Raw genomic sequence first — 15,291 nt, forward strand, 5'->3', positions numbered from 1 at the left:
TGCTTTGCAGACCCGTGTGAAACACACCAGGAGCAAAGCAGGCCTGTCCTTCACCCCCGCTTCTCCTCTTTTCTGTGCTTCCTCCACTCAGTTCCTAGCTCTGGGGATGTGCTTTGAAACAAGGCCAAGATGAGAGCCCGAGGACTCCTTGCCACTAGGTCAGGCTGAAAAGTTTTGAGTAGATATTTCCTCTAATAAAATTAAACTCCAGAATACGCCAGGAGGAAAAAAGAAGAGCCAAAAGAAACCCCGTCCTTCCTCAGCTGCCTCAGTAGGAGGGATGCTACTAGTGTCAAGGACAATAAGAACCGGGAAGCCAGGCCCTGGAATATGGCCATTGTTGGTTAAAAGTCTGGGACCGGTGCAGCTGTTTCACATTTAAAGGGTCAGCCATGTACAGCAATGTTTTGGGGGGTGCTGTAGATAAGCGATTCATAATATCCTTTCCACCTCTCAGTGCCTCCAGCCCCCTTTCTCCACTCTAATCTCTCTACCTCTTTTTGGTGACTACTTATTTTCAGCACTTAGTTGGAGGATGGAAGAAAGGCCTGGCAATCTGATTCTGAAAATCAGCCAATGAAAACCCTACAGATCATACTGGGCAGACCTGCAACTGATCATGTGGAAGGTGCAGGACCTGGTAACGTTTCATTCTATTGTGGGGGGTGGGGGAGGAACTCAGTGGCAGCTAACAATTAGCTGGAGAATATGCAAAAGAGCAGCACTTTCAGAAAATGCTCCAGGTAGAAAAGACACAGTCTGGGTGCAAAGCTCATTCCCAGGTGCTTTTGATGAGAGAGGCTGAGGTAAACCTTGGGGACACCAGTCACCGAGAGCATCTGAAACCCCGGGTTCTTTTCTCTTACAAAAGTTGTCCAGCACTGTCGCGTCCAGCACTTTGCAAACAGCCGAGCAGATATCTGCTGTTGAAGAATGCAAGCGAGACTGAAACCAGTGTCACTGTAATCCACCAAACGCCTGTGATGGAATCCATAGCTCCTCTGCCGTACGAGTTTCCTCACTGAAGTCATTTCGGGGGAAGCCAACAATAAATACCAAAATGTGCAGGGAGAGCCCAGAAAGGCCAAGGAGGCTGCGTTTTCCAAGGCAACAGCAACTGCAGGGGGACTGTTCTCCTACAAAGAAGGGGGGCGGGGGTGGGGGCCAAGCTCCGGACATGTGTGAAGCAAACCTTTGCACTTCACAGTGCTTCACCAGGATGCTCTTTCAAGCTAAACCTGGATGAATAATGGTAACAAAAAGATGGGGGGAGGCCTTCCCCAGATTCAGTAACAACAGCTGGTATGACCTCCCATTAATCACGTAATTGCACATCTGCGGGCCTGGCTTGTTCAGAAAGGAGCATCAGGCAGGTGATGCAATTACCTGGAGGCAGGAGCTAAACCACTGTTTGTAGCGGGAGGAGGGCATAGGGAAGAGCCCAGTGATCTGATGCCAATGCATTCTTACGTTCTTTGCACCTGTATGCATTTATCCTGGCAAAACTGGGCTTCATGTTTAAAGCATGAAGGCTAGGTTTCCTCAAGTCTTAATGGAAGGTGTTAGGTTTTAAAGAGAAAGACAGCAAGCGTAAGCCCAGAAATAAAATGCACATGAAGATTTGGTAGTGCTCTGAGTCACTATCGCCTAGAAATACGATTACTCTCTCTTCTTCTTCTCAGGGACCTAGAGCAGATCAACGAGGCACTGGTGGTTCACTGGTAGAATTCTCACCTTCCGTGTGGGAGACCCAGGTTCAATTCCTGGCCAATATGCTTCAAGCAGAGCCACCATCCATTTACTGGTAGAGGTTTATGTGTTGCTATGATGCTGAACAGGTTTCAGTGGAGCTTCCAGACTAAGACGGACTAGGAGGAAAGGCCTGACAATCTCCTTCTGAAAAATCACCCAGTGAAAACCCTACAGATCACAACAGTCTGCGTTTTATTCTGTTGTGCACGGGGTTGCCCTGATTCGACGGCCGACTTGATGGCAGCTAACAACCACCACAGATGAAGTTTGGGAATTCTTAGAAGCAACTGTTCAATGTCACTTTCTGTCCTGCAGGCTTGAATTCAGCCCCTGGCCTCCAACTCTTATGGCCTTTCACTTGTGTTATAACAAAGATCACCGCTGCCAATGGCCACCTGGGATGGGGACAGGTGGCTATGTACAGATGGCTATATCTACCTGTTACATAAAAGGCTGACTTTTCATAGGACTAGATATATGCCACTGATAAGGTTTTTGCTCCCATTAAATGCTCCTCTTGGAGGAAAAAGAATAAAATTAAAGAACCCTCCAGGTTTTGTCTGTGGCTGGGCTACAGTGACTGGATGTTTGGTCAAACACTAGTCTAGTTGCTGTTAGGAAGTAGTTACACGTGATTAAAGCAGTTGGCCTTAAGTTAAACAGATTACCCTCTGTGATGGTTAAGGTTGTGTGTCAACTTGGCTGGGCCATGATACTTTGTGATTTGGCAGCGCTGTGATGTGGTGATCACCTCCATGATGAGATTTGATATAATACGATCACCTTCATGATGCGATCTGCTGTGAGTAGCCAATCAGTTGAGAGGGCATTTCCTTGAGCATGTTGTCTGCATCAAATATAAGTGAACATTCTGGCAAGGCTTGTGGCTTTTTGCTCATTCTGGATCCTGCAACTGGTCCCTGTTAGTCTGACCTCCAGTTCTTGGGACTTGAGCTAGCAGCTTACCTGCGGCCGATATCGGGATTTGTCGATCTTCGCAGTCTGTGAGCAAGAGACCTGCAGATCTTGGGTTTGCTAACCCCTGTGGCTATGTGAGTGGCTCTGTGAATCAGGAGAAGTTTTATCCCGGCCCACGGATATGGTGTGAGCCATTTCCTTGATATAGATCTTTCTGTACATATATGTACACTTTGCTGGTTTTGTTTCTCTAGAGAACCCAGCCTAAGACACCCTCCATAATGTGGGTGGGCCTCAACCAACTGAAGGCCATAAAAGCAAAAAGGGGGTTTCCCCTATGTTGTATTCTGCCTCTGGACTATAAGTAGACGTGTTGCCAGAACTTTTCACTCTTCTTGCCACCTGACCTATGGAGTTTGTGAAATAAGACCGCAGAAATCTCCAACCCAACACCTGACCTACAGATTTCAGATTTACAAGTCCCTACAATCATGTGAGCCAGTTCCTTAAAATGAATCTCTACACACACACACACACACACACACACACATGTTCACACAACACACACACACATTCTAACTGGTTCTGTTTCTCTAGAGAACCCTGACTAAGACAAAGGTCTGTAAGGCAACCTGACACCCTCCTTTGGTCTCACTTGCTGACAACTACCTTTTCATACTCCCAACCATCAGAAAGGCCAATGGAGCCATAGAAAACTTGAGTTAGAACATTCTAGCCTTATTCTTTCAGAAGGATGGGTCCTGGTCTTCACAAAATGAAGTTACCTGCTGATGAAATGTTTGGGAGGGAATGAAGAGAAGGAGAGTGGCTAAGAAGAGAACTGGCTGCCCTCTAGGACAAAAAGGTCCCTAAGCGGTGCAAACAGTTTGTGCTTGACTACTAACCTAAAGGTTGGTGGTTCAAACTCACCCAGTGGCACCACAGAAGAAAAGCCTGGCGATCTGCTTTTATAAAGATTATAGCCAAGAAAACCCTATGGTGCGTTCTACTCTATAACTTATGGGGTCACCATGAATCAGAATCATCCTGAGGGAAGTGGATTTGTGGGTTTTCGAGGATAATGAAGGTTAAAGAGCCAACCTTTAGAACAGGGCTCAGCAAACCATGGCCCTCAGGTCAAATCTAGCCTGCTGTCTGTCTTTTGTAAATAAAGTTTCATTGGAACACAGCTATGCCCATTCATTTATATCGTCTATTGTACTTCCCACACTATGATGGCAGATTTGAGTAGTTGTGACAGAGAGTACACGGCCTGCAAAGCTCAAAACATTTACTACCTGGTTCTTTACAGATAACAATTACCAACACCTGCTTTAAAACAAATGGAATTTCCTCTAACTTTGGCAAATAAGTATGTGGGAAAGAGAATTCAACTGATCTGTAATGAATGCCCCCAGATATTTAACTGGGGGCAGAAAAGAATCTCAGAGGCCTTACTAGTTAGTGCTCTGCTTTTTTTTTTTTTTTTTTAGGCGGAAGAACAATAAGTGATTCTCCATATTTTTTTCAGCTTCTTTTTAATATTATCCCACTATCACATGCAGTATTTCTCTATGCCTACAGATTCTAGGCAAACTCACACTCTCTACTTAAGAGCAATGAGATCTGTGACCACCCCACCATGACATCTATCTGCTGCCTCAGCTGGTTCCTAGGGTAGGAGTCAAGAGCTGTTGACCTTTTCTACCTCCAAAGATGGGCTGAGTGTTGTGAGACCCCTACATTGGTGGGCAAAGGCCATCACTGTACCTGTTGGCGAGAAGCTGGGACCTGGTTCCTGAGGGTGAGGTCAGGTAGATGGCCAGGTCTCCCCTCCTGGGGTGGGTGATGGTTATGCGTACCACTACATGTTCCAGGTAGTTGACATGGTGGTTGGGGTTATCTGAGCAGCCCGAAGCTTTGTAGATGGAGCGTACGGCGCTGTTGGGGCGAATTGTCCTGCAATAGAGAGAGACAGAGTTTGAGCAGAGGTGGCAGAGCTCGACTGAGTAAACCTGGGTGCCTGCTGTGATTATACAATGTAATACAAGCATCTGGCCCCTAGATATTGAGGGACCACAATGTCATCACCCAGATAATTGAGTCACTTAAAGCGTTAACACTGGTTAAACAGAGGGAAAGATGAAAGAAAGAAGAAAAGGGGAACTAAAGTTCTCTTCAGGCAGGAGCCCTGGTGACATAGTTGTTAAGCGCTGGGCTGCTAACCCAAAGGCTGGCAGTTTGAATCCACCAGCTGCTCCGTGGGAGAAAGATGTGGCAGTCCGCTTCTGTAAAGATTACAGCCTTGGAAACTCTACGAGGCAGTTCTACTCTGTCTAGAGGGTCGCTATGAGTCAGAATCGACTCGATGGCAACAGGTTTGGTTTTTTTTGTGCGACAAAGGGTAGTTGTGAGCGCTCGTGCTGACTGGCTTTCTCTCAGGGCACTGCCACGCGCCTGTCTGCAGCAAACATTACTTGATTTGTCGGTCCGTGCTCTCCACACACACGTGCTGCTGGGGGACGGTGGTCCACTTCTCTGCCTCCATCACCATGGCCTCTGCATCCATCAGTCCAAATCCATAGAGATGGCTCACTGTGAAAGGCAAGAGGACTGTCAGCCTCACTGGGGTTAGGAACAACCTCTGCTCATGCATTCAGTTATAATATCATTCAATGGAGACTTCAGACACAACCCTGTGGGATGCTAGCTATCTTTCTGGCAACGATTTGAAAGCCAAATAAAACAAAAGATAAACAATAAGGAAATAAGATGAAAGTCTATTATTAACTGATTATGTATTGTTACTAATACCATGCCTATCATTTACGAGTTGTTACCACATGCTGGGCACTGATTTTGTGTCGTTATATTTAATCCTCCCAACAGTCTTACGATGCCAGTACTATTAGTATCACCATTCATAGGTGAGGGAACTGAGGAATAGGGAGAAACGTGGCCAAGACTGACTAGCAAGTCACTGGTTGAGCTGGATTCTAAGCCACACAATTTTACTCCAGGACCCCACTGTTATCCACTTCCAGTTTAGTGATGACATCATCACTTTTGTAAGATAAAACTAATAGATTTAAAGAGGAGTGACAATGTACACATCTTCTTATAGTACAAGGCTTCTCATAGTGTATGAAGAAATTACATGCAAGAAATACCAATTTTCTGACATACCTAGTAATTAGGCTGGATACCCCAGAAGACTTAAATTATCTTTCCTCTAGCATATAAAAAAATTATTAAACTTTATGCATGACATATTTGAAGTCTCTAGACTTTTATGCCAGCTTCTTATCTTCAACCGTCATAATCTTTTACTTCTCAGTGAGGGTGCTCATTGATCTAAAGCTGAATTTGATGTAACTGTCTCAGAAACTGCAATTAGAAGTATGTTAATGATGATGTAGCAAGAACTACATGTGCAGCTCTTTCTAGAAACACTTTTAAATTCCAGCTGAACACTTAAAATCTCCATTTTGTGTTGAACCATCTCATATCTTTACATTCAACACAAACTCATACTTCTACCAGATTCATTGCCTAAAATACCCTTCATCAGGGCGTTATTTATCTTATGCAAAAAGTTTCTAGAGCTGCTTATGCCTGTGGAGTCTGCAAATACTTCCACTTGAAAATCAAGATGTTCTATGATGTAGTCCCATTCTCCATAGAAAACGATGCCCTTACCAAACCTTTTGTTTTAGTAAGGCTGCTCTTTCACAGTTCCACTCAGATATTGCTCTTCCTGCCTCGCTGCCTTTGCTCATGCTGAGCTTGAGCTGGTGGGCTAGAATTCCCTCCCTCCTCCTTTCTGGGAGGAGCCCTGGTGGCACAGTGGTTAAGGTGCTTGGCTGCTAACCAAAAGGACAGTGGTTCAAACCCACCAGGCGCTATGCAGGAAAAAGATGTGGCAGTCTGCTTCTGTAAAGACTTAGAGCCTTGGAAACCTTATGGGGCAGTTCTACTTTGTCTTAAAGGGTCACTATGAGTAAGAATCGGCTTGGCTGCAGTGGGTTTTTTTTTTTTTTTCGTCTTTGCTGTAGATTAGACAAGGAGTCCTGGTAACACAGAGGTTAAGTGCTAGGCTGTTAACCAAAAGGTTAGCGGTCCGAACCCACCAGCTACTCCATGGGAAAAAGATGTGGCAGTCTGCTTCTGTAAAGATTACTGCTTTGGAAACCCTATGCAGCAGTTCTACTCTGTCTACTCTGTCCTATAGGGTTGCTATGAGTTGGAATTGACTCGACAGCAGTGGGTTTGGTAGATCAGGCCCTGACTTTTCTACCTTCCTCAAGGCCTAGGTGCAGTCTATCTTCTCCTTCCTAAAATAGTCTCTGACCATATAAAATAATCAATAGGCATTTACTGAAATTCAACCTTCTGTGACCAGTGAACTTTTCTTCTTCCTAGACCTGTAACTGTAACTTGTCAATCTATCTGCCCTTCTGCCTGCCTGCCTATCCATCCGTCAGACTGTCCATCTATCCACCCAACTAACATTTCCTGGGTGTCTCCTATGTGCCAGGCATTGTATTAGGCACTGCATTTTTCATCTCAACTATCACTTGAATTGCTAATTAACTTTCTCTGTTAGCATGTATCTTTTTTATTATTATCATTTTATTTTTATTGTACTTCAGATGAAGTTTTACAGAACAAACTAGTTCCTAATCAAACAGTTAGTACACACATTGTTCTATGACATTGGTTAACAACCCCACAACATGTCAACACTCTCCCTTCTCAACCCTGGGCTCTGTATTACCAGCTTTCCTGTTCCCTCCTGTCTTCCAGTCCCTGCCCCAGGACTGGTGCACCTCTTTGGTCTTGTTTTGTTCCATGGACCTGTTCAATCTTTGGCTGAAGGATGAACCTCAGGAATGACCTCATTACTGAGCTGAAAGGGTTTCCGGGGCCATACTCTCAGGGTTTCTCCAGTCTCTGCCAGGCCAGCAAGTCTGGTCTTTCTTTTTGAGTTAGAATTTTGTTCTACATTTTTCTTCAGTTCTGTCGGGGGCCCTCTATTGTGATCCCTGTCACAGCAGCCAGCGGTGGTAGCCAGGCACCATCTAGTTACTGGACTCAGTCTGGTGGAGGCCATGGTAGATGTGATTCATTAGTCCTTTGGACTAATCTTTCCCTTGTATCTTTAGTTTTCAGCATATATCTTTTTACTTCAGCTGTATTACAAACTGCTTGATGGCAGGGTCTAGGTCTTATATTTCTTTATATGTTCCATGGCATTTAGCAGAACTTCATGCACATGGGATGGACAAGATTAGATTACTGCATTAAAAGAAAAAAAAAAAAAAAGGTAAAATTGTGCCAGGATTCAGAAGTACTGCTTTATTTCTGCTATCTGCCGACCACACAATTCTCAGCAAGCAGGATAAGGTATCTAATCCACCATTTTCTTGTTTTGGAGTATTATTGTCTATCCCATCAGCATTTCTAAGTTGACTATGTTTTATTATGTATCCCATGCGCAAAATCTCTGTAAAGAACCATACAAATGTAAGGGCTCATTATTATAATATCGGGTACTCAGCCAGTACATACAAAGTAAAATTGAATAAACCTATCTTGCTAAGACAAGAATATATGAAGAGTTTTTATACATGCCCTTCTGGGGCTTTTATTATTAATGATTTTTTCTTTATTAAAAAATAATGCATGTTCATTTATGTAAAATTACCATAAACCAAAACCCACTGCCGTCGAGTCGATACAATCTAGTAATTCTACTCATAGGTATATATATACTCAAAAGAATTGAAAGCACAACCAGACATACGCACACCAGTGTTCCCTGTAGCACTATTCAGAACAGCCAAAAGGGGGAAACAACCTAGTTGTCCATCAACAGACGAATGGATCATTAAAATGTGGAAATGACATACAATGGAGTATTAATCTGTCACAAAGAGAAATGAAGTCCTGATACATGTCAAAACATGGATAACCCTTCAAAACATTATGTTGAGGGAAATAAGTCAGTTACAAAAGGACAAATATTGTATGATCCCACTTCTATGAAATATCTAGAATAGGCATATATAGAGACTGAAGTCTATTAGTGGTCACCACGGATGGCAGGGCATGGGGGAGAGAGGGAGATGCTGACTGGGACGCACTGAGCTTCTGTTAATGGCGATGAGACAATCTGGAAATGGATAGTGGTGATGGCTGCACAACATGATGAATGTAATTAATGTCACTGAATTGTACAGTGACATTTTATGATATAAAAACATGTCAAAATGGCAAATTTTTTGTGATGTATATACTCACCACAATAAAAGAATTAAAAAAAAGGAATGCATGTCTATTAAATTTTTTAAAATACATCTAGAAAAGAGTAAAGAAAACTAAAAAAAAGCCTTGTCACAAATTGATAAATGCTCTTCTAATTCCTTGTATTTGTTAGTTACATAACATTGTGTGAGGTAATCGGGCCCCCGTGAGTGACTCCCAAAAAGCAGAAGAAATGTCAAGTTTTGGGCTTAAGGAAACCAGATTGGGATCGCTTACAGACCTTTTGTTAAAGTTCATGAAAATCACATGTTCTGACTCATCATTTTACCATAGTCTATACTATTTCATCAAGAACATTTCAAGGTATTTCCTTTCCCTGGGGAAATAGACATTTTTGCCAAAATGCTAAGCCAGGATCTGTAACTCTGCTCAGTACTCAAATATTCCCATGCTGGTGTCAAGTGGTTATAAACCAGCACGTCTTATTTCATCTTAGTTTAGACCAAAAAGATGAAAGGTTTGATTGGCCTGTGGGGGTGGGAAGAAAGGTAGGTGGGGGTTTGGGGAGGAGTAGGGCTTTGCACAGTCATCCAAAAATGAAAAACAGGAGCGGCTCCCACCTCTCTCCATCCCTAGTAACTGTCAACCTCATACCCATTAGGACATAAATTAACACAGAGAGTCACTGAATACAACAAACACTTCATGCCTGCTAACAGCCACTTGAGGAGTTAAGCAGAAAAACACCTTCAGTCTTTATGAAGGCCATAAATTTGTTTCCTTTTTTAATTCAATTGCTACTCTCCAGAGACAACGTTCATTCATGAAAAACTCAAAATAGATGTTCAGAAAAAAGGTTGACTAGCTACAGTTAAACTATGAATTGTCATGTCAACGGAAAAATTTATATTAATATATTAATAAATGAGAACTGAACTAGATCAATGAAGGCTATTGAGTCAGTAATGGAGATTTTCAGTGTTTTCAAATACTGGAAATTGAATATTGATCCACAATCAGGATTCACCAGCTAGGAAAAACATAAAGCATATTTCTTTATCTTATTTAATTATTTTCTTTTCCTGGCAATATATCAACTCTATGCATTCTGATTGGGAGTTAATTGTTTTTTAATAAATACTAATGCGTAAGTAAATAATTACACAACGAATGTGCTGGAAAGATAAAATCCTTCAAAGCATGGTATCAATGGGGGAAATAACCATTAAATAGTTTGGAAGCACTAATAAAGATTATGTTTTTTTATATAACATTTTCACACCCTAAAATGATCAGAAACACTGATTTTTTGGTGACCATTTAAGTCAAGTCTATCTCGATCATTGCACTGCTAACGTAATACACACCAAAAAAAACCTACAAACTTGTTGCCATCGAGTCAATTCCAACTCAGAGGGAACCTATAGGACAGAGTAGAATTGGCCCATAGAGTTTCCAAGGAGCGCCTGGTGGATTCGAACTGCAAACCTTTTGGTTAACAGCCGTAGCACTTAACCACTATCGCACCAGGGTTTCCAAAGGAGTATTATTTCTCACCAATTGCTGCAGTGCCTGGCTTAGAGGAGGCCTCCATAAATATTTGTGAAATGAATGACCAGAACTGATAGAAGAAATCTTATTTAATTCACCAAATGGCATAAACAGTTTACCAGAGAAGGGTAAGGGGAATTAGGGAGGTCTCTTCTTTTATAAAGTTATCATTAGCAACCTGAATTTATTTAAATATAGAGCCGATATGGTGATATTCACATTTTTGAAATGTACAAACATAGCCAATATACCATGGAAACAACTGGTTATGAGATGGTCACTTCTAAAGTCTATGTATCTATATGCACATTTTTCATGCCAGTCTCAGAGCAAAATTTGACTCTGAAAAGAACCTTATTAGTATCAGATGACACCCTCTCTATGCAAGTGCTGTGTAAAGTGCAAAATTTGAAATGAAATTAGAGTTTGATTAACATCGGTGTGAACAGGAGTTCTGACCAGTTCAAACAGGATTTTTCATTCCTAGGATTCTTAGAGGCAGCAAACATTCAATTCACAGTTTTAACATTAGTTGAGACTCCAAAATCAGTATTTGGAAAAATACTGAAGGAACAGGAATTGTATATAGGGCAATGAAAGATCTTGAAGCAAAGTTACTGAAGTATATTTTAGAAAGTTGATTATTTCTTGGTAGAGTGATATAGGATAAGCTCCATTTCAATGAGGGAGATTTGAAAAACTTGCATGACATCGTTATCTGTTCCTTCAGGCTGCATTACTGTTTATGTTTTGATATGTATGTTGTTGTTGTGTGCCGTGGAGTTGATGCCGACTCATAGACCTATAGGACAAGTAGAACTGCCTCATTGGGTTTCCAAGGAGCAGCTGGTAGATTCAAACTGCATGTATAAGATAGCAATGAGCCTAAGTGAAGCCCACAAGACTACTAGCTTCCAGCAAAACTGAATCAAGAGTGCTTCCACTTTTTGTTCCAAGCACATGGGGTAAGCAGCAATTGAGACCTCACCTACAGGCTCATTTACACAGATAAGCTCAGGACTGTGTGTTGTCTTGAGCCAGAAGTATAGTACAGCTAGTTTTCATTGAAAGTTATTCAAAGGCTTCTGTGATTGGACAGTTAAGTGGACAGACAATGCAGGAAAAAGAGAAGTGTTTTCCAGCAAGTATATTTTCATTTTCCAATGATTCCAGAAGTGCTGAGCGAAACTGATTGTTCAGCACCAGTCTAAGTAAGTGATTGCATAGTCTGAGAATAGATAGTTAATTTAAGCAACAGCTCTGGCTAGGAGGCCCGAAAAACTCAATTCTAAGGAAAAGCTAGAAAGCTCAGTGGGGGGGTGGGAGGGGGGCAGTTTCTGAGAATAGGAAGCAATAACTGGGGAAATTTGGTATACTTTTACCTCTTAATGGACTATCCTTAGTGGAACTACCTACTTAGAATTTTTTTTTTCTTTAATATTACACTGAATGAGTATTTCATGATGACTCAAATGACGATTTGCCAAGACATTCTATACATAATACAGGAGCTGTTGGGTTAAAAAAGAGTGTTTTTTTTTTTTTTTTTTTTTAGGTTTTTGAGCTTTTTGAAGTGAGTAAGGGCATTTCTGTGACCAGCTGCCAGATGGTAGGCAGCATCTGGTGTAAAATAAAGCAAACAAATAAACAACAAAAAACACTATAAAATGAGCCCATGAGAAACTCAACATTTTGTCTATAACTGAAAAAAATGCACCTAAGTGACAGATATCCACTAATGAGAATTTGATATAAAAGTGCAGCTAATTTCTTCCACTAAGGAAATCATTCCTTATAGCTAGGCTGACTCTTCTGAGTTTGACAATGAATGTCCCCTCCTTCCTGGGCAAACCTGGTCACCTTACGTGGAACTGAGAGAATAATGCAATGTTATTATGGAGAGCCACATAACTCTCAGATCTTTTACGATCACTAATCTGGTAACTAGATGGTATACAGGCATTCTGGAATTATATTTATATTTGTAAAAATCAACACATTCACTAAAATACAAAAAGTAGCTGATTATATAAACTAGGTTCCTTATTTATTACTTGAAAGTGTCAATTTCAATATAATCCACCAATGTAAGCCAACAATTTGTTGCATTCATTATTATATCACTCAGTTGGGTTGTTAAGCACCTACTATATACATTCAATACTATACTGAACAGTGAGCATCCCAAAGAAACAGAAAATGATTTATGTTCTGAGTTCAGTAAGGGGTGAGGCAAGAATAGCTTTATGGTTTAACTAAGAAACAATTAAAAGCACCAAACTGTGAAATTACTGTAAGTGTAAAAGGACTTCAAAGGAGTGAGAAATCAGTAAACAAGACAATGGACGTGAAGGACCCTATCAGCGCTTGGTATACAAGAAGTGCTCCATAGATGTGAGCTGAAATGTGGAGTCATGTAAGATGACTTCAGAAGGGAAAGTGGTATTTGGACTGTGCTTTGATGCACGCATAGGACTGAGATGGAGATATAGGCAAGACATTCCAGGGACCAGAGCAGAGCCTCCTGGTTAAACAATCAATCAGGTCTCCGTTTGGCTCGTGGGGGGGGCTACTGAAGAAATCAGTGTCCCTGGAGAGGGTGGGTTGTGTGTTGAGTGGTCAGCAGTGGGCACGGATGGAGGGACACATGGCAGGAAGTAGAGGGTGAGACCAGGTTGGGGAAGAACCAAAAGCCAAGTGCTACTGATGGGTGTCCTCTGTCGTCAATCAAGTCGCTGGTATTCTCATCTACCTATAAATAAACCACCAGGATAAAAGGTGGTTACCCAAATTCCTGTCTTGAGGGGGGCTGCTTGATCTGTGGGGTGGGTAGAAACTCCAAACCAGAGATCAAAGAGCTGCCTGCAGCTGTTGGAATCCTGGCACCTTTGGGCTCTTTGATCCTCAATGTGCTGAACCACCTGTTCTGAAATAACTGCTCCCACCAGGGACCCCGTGTCTCCCGCACCTATTAATCAACCCAGGCCAAATGCTCGGCGTAGGAGGAGGGGAGGAAATGTGAGAGGGCCTGGAACACTTTCTTTAGGTCACCACACCCCACGTGCACGAGGTAAATGCTTTAGCACTGCCCGCTTTAAAGTAAAAATGGATCCCTAAAGATGAACACATAAAATGTAAGATTCATAAGCACGAACAAGGGCGAGTGATGCCGTTCAGTCTCCTGATGTCAGCAGTTCCACACCTATCACATCAGAGAGATGAAAGAACGCTTCCAGCACTACCCATTTCTCCCTTTCTCCAACACTCTCTTCTTATGTCCCTTTTAGATTTCACTGTGAAAGGCACGCAAGCTTCCTAGAGAGAGACTCACAACTCGCGCTGCAGCGCTTCCTTCTGCCACATAGTGCAATGTGCAGACTCCCTTGGGGCCGGAAAACGAAGCAGCCTGCACCTGCAATATTCTGCATGCTTTGTTTTTATTTTTCCCTTGCTCTTCCTAAAATCTCAGGCACCAGCAACAACTCCAGCCAGATCCAAACATGCCAGCTGTCACCAGCGCTACTGAGGACTTGCATGTGGAATGTTTCCAAACGCTGATACTTGGCTGTCTGCTGGGTCTGCAGTTCAAAGCTCCTCCTGGGAAGGGTTTGGTCAGCAGCTGTGGGTACTCAGACAGGCTCATCATTATGGAGACAGTATTGGAAAACATTACTGAGCGCCTCATCTCCAAGTACACCTCACTTCATTTTATATAGAGACATACCCAGTTATTATATGGTATATGTATATGTCTGTTTATATATACATATATATAGATAGACAGATAGTCGCTGGGTAGTGCAAACGGTTAATGAGCTTGGCTGGTAACCAAAGGGTTGGTGGTTTGGGTTCACCCAGAGATGCCTCAGAGGAAAGGCCTGGTGATCCACGTCAGAAAAATCAGCCACTGAAAATCCTATGGAGGACAGTTCTATTCTGACTCACATGGGGTCATCCTGAGTTGGAATTAAGTAGATGGAAACTGTATTTTTTGTTTGTTTGTTTGTTTTATATGTAAGCTGTTGCTGTTGTCAGTTGTCATCTAGGGAATTCCCACTCGTGGTGACCTCATGTGTTATAGAGTAGAACTGTTCCATTGGGTTTTCTCGGCTGTAATCTTAACGGAAGAAGATCGCCAGACCTATTTTCTGTGGTACTGCTGGAGGGGTTCGAACCACCAGCTTTAGGTTAGCAGTCAAGTGCAAACTGTAGAGAAATAGAAAAAGTTAATTACTGTATTATATATTTACATGTAAATATGTATTTATTATTATTATTTTAGTTTGCAGAGTTAAGAAAGGGAGATATGCCTGCTTCTCTCAAGGGCCTCTTTCCATTTTAAGAAAAGAAGAAATGCCAATTTTCTTTTCTCTTCTCTGGTCATTCCTTATTATTTGCTTCCAAAATGGTCCTAATAAGGGAGTAATTTTTGTAAGATAACTGACAAGTATTTCTTGAAAGGAGATAGGAAAAATATTTTACCAGCTCGGGGCAAACCAGCTGCATATCCCAGGGAACATTTAAATCACAACTGTGCTCGTTTTCAGGAAACTAAGGCTGTCTGGACAGAGATGAGAACAAGATCAAAAATGTACTACGAGGACCTTTAGGTAAAGGCTAACTGAAGATTAAATTGACCATGTCAGCTCCCAACCTAGACTGTCTTGATATAAAACTTGTGCAAACAACAGAATGGGATCTTAATTAGCCAGCAGCCAAAATTCCTATTCGTGGATTATTTATATGGTATTCTTACGTAATTGTTAACTTAATTTTCCTTTATTTTTGCCTTTTCCTTCAGTT

The 15,291-nt window shown here is 42.0% G+C and overlaps 1 protein-coding gene across 2 annotated transcripts in view; it reads right to left on the reverse strand.

The window, feature by feature from the left end:
• The window catches only part of PCSK5 (proprotein convertase subtilisin/kexin type 5), a 492,211-nt gene that overhangs the window by 188,845 nt on the left and 288,075 nt on the right, over positions 1-15,291 (reverse strand). For both annotated transcript variants that reach the window (XM_064291217.1, XM_064291216.1), the window contains exons 11-12: positions 5,148-5,265; positions 4,441-4,629 (exon numbers count right to left, since the gene is read on the reverse strand). In XM_064291217.1, coding sequence (XP_064147287.1) covers positions 4,441-4,629; positions 5,148-5,265 — 307 coding nt within the window. The remainder of the gene's footprint in view (positions 1-4,440; positions 4,630-5,147; positions 5,266-15,291) is intronic.

This window comes from Loxodonta africana, chromosome 9 (genome assembly GCF_030014295.1).
Source record: "Loxodonta africana isolate mLoxAfr1 chromosome 9, mLoxAfr1.hap2, whole genome shotgun sequence".
NCBI lineage: Eukaryota > Metazoa > Chordata > Mammalia > Proboscidea > Elephantidae > Loxodonta > Loxodonta africana.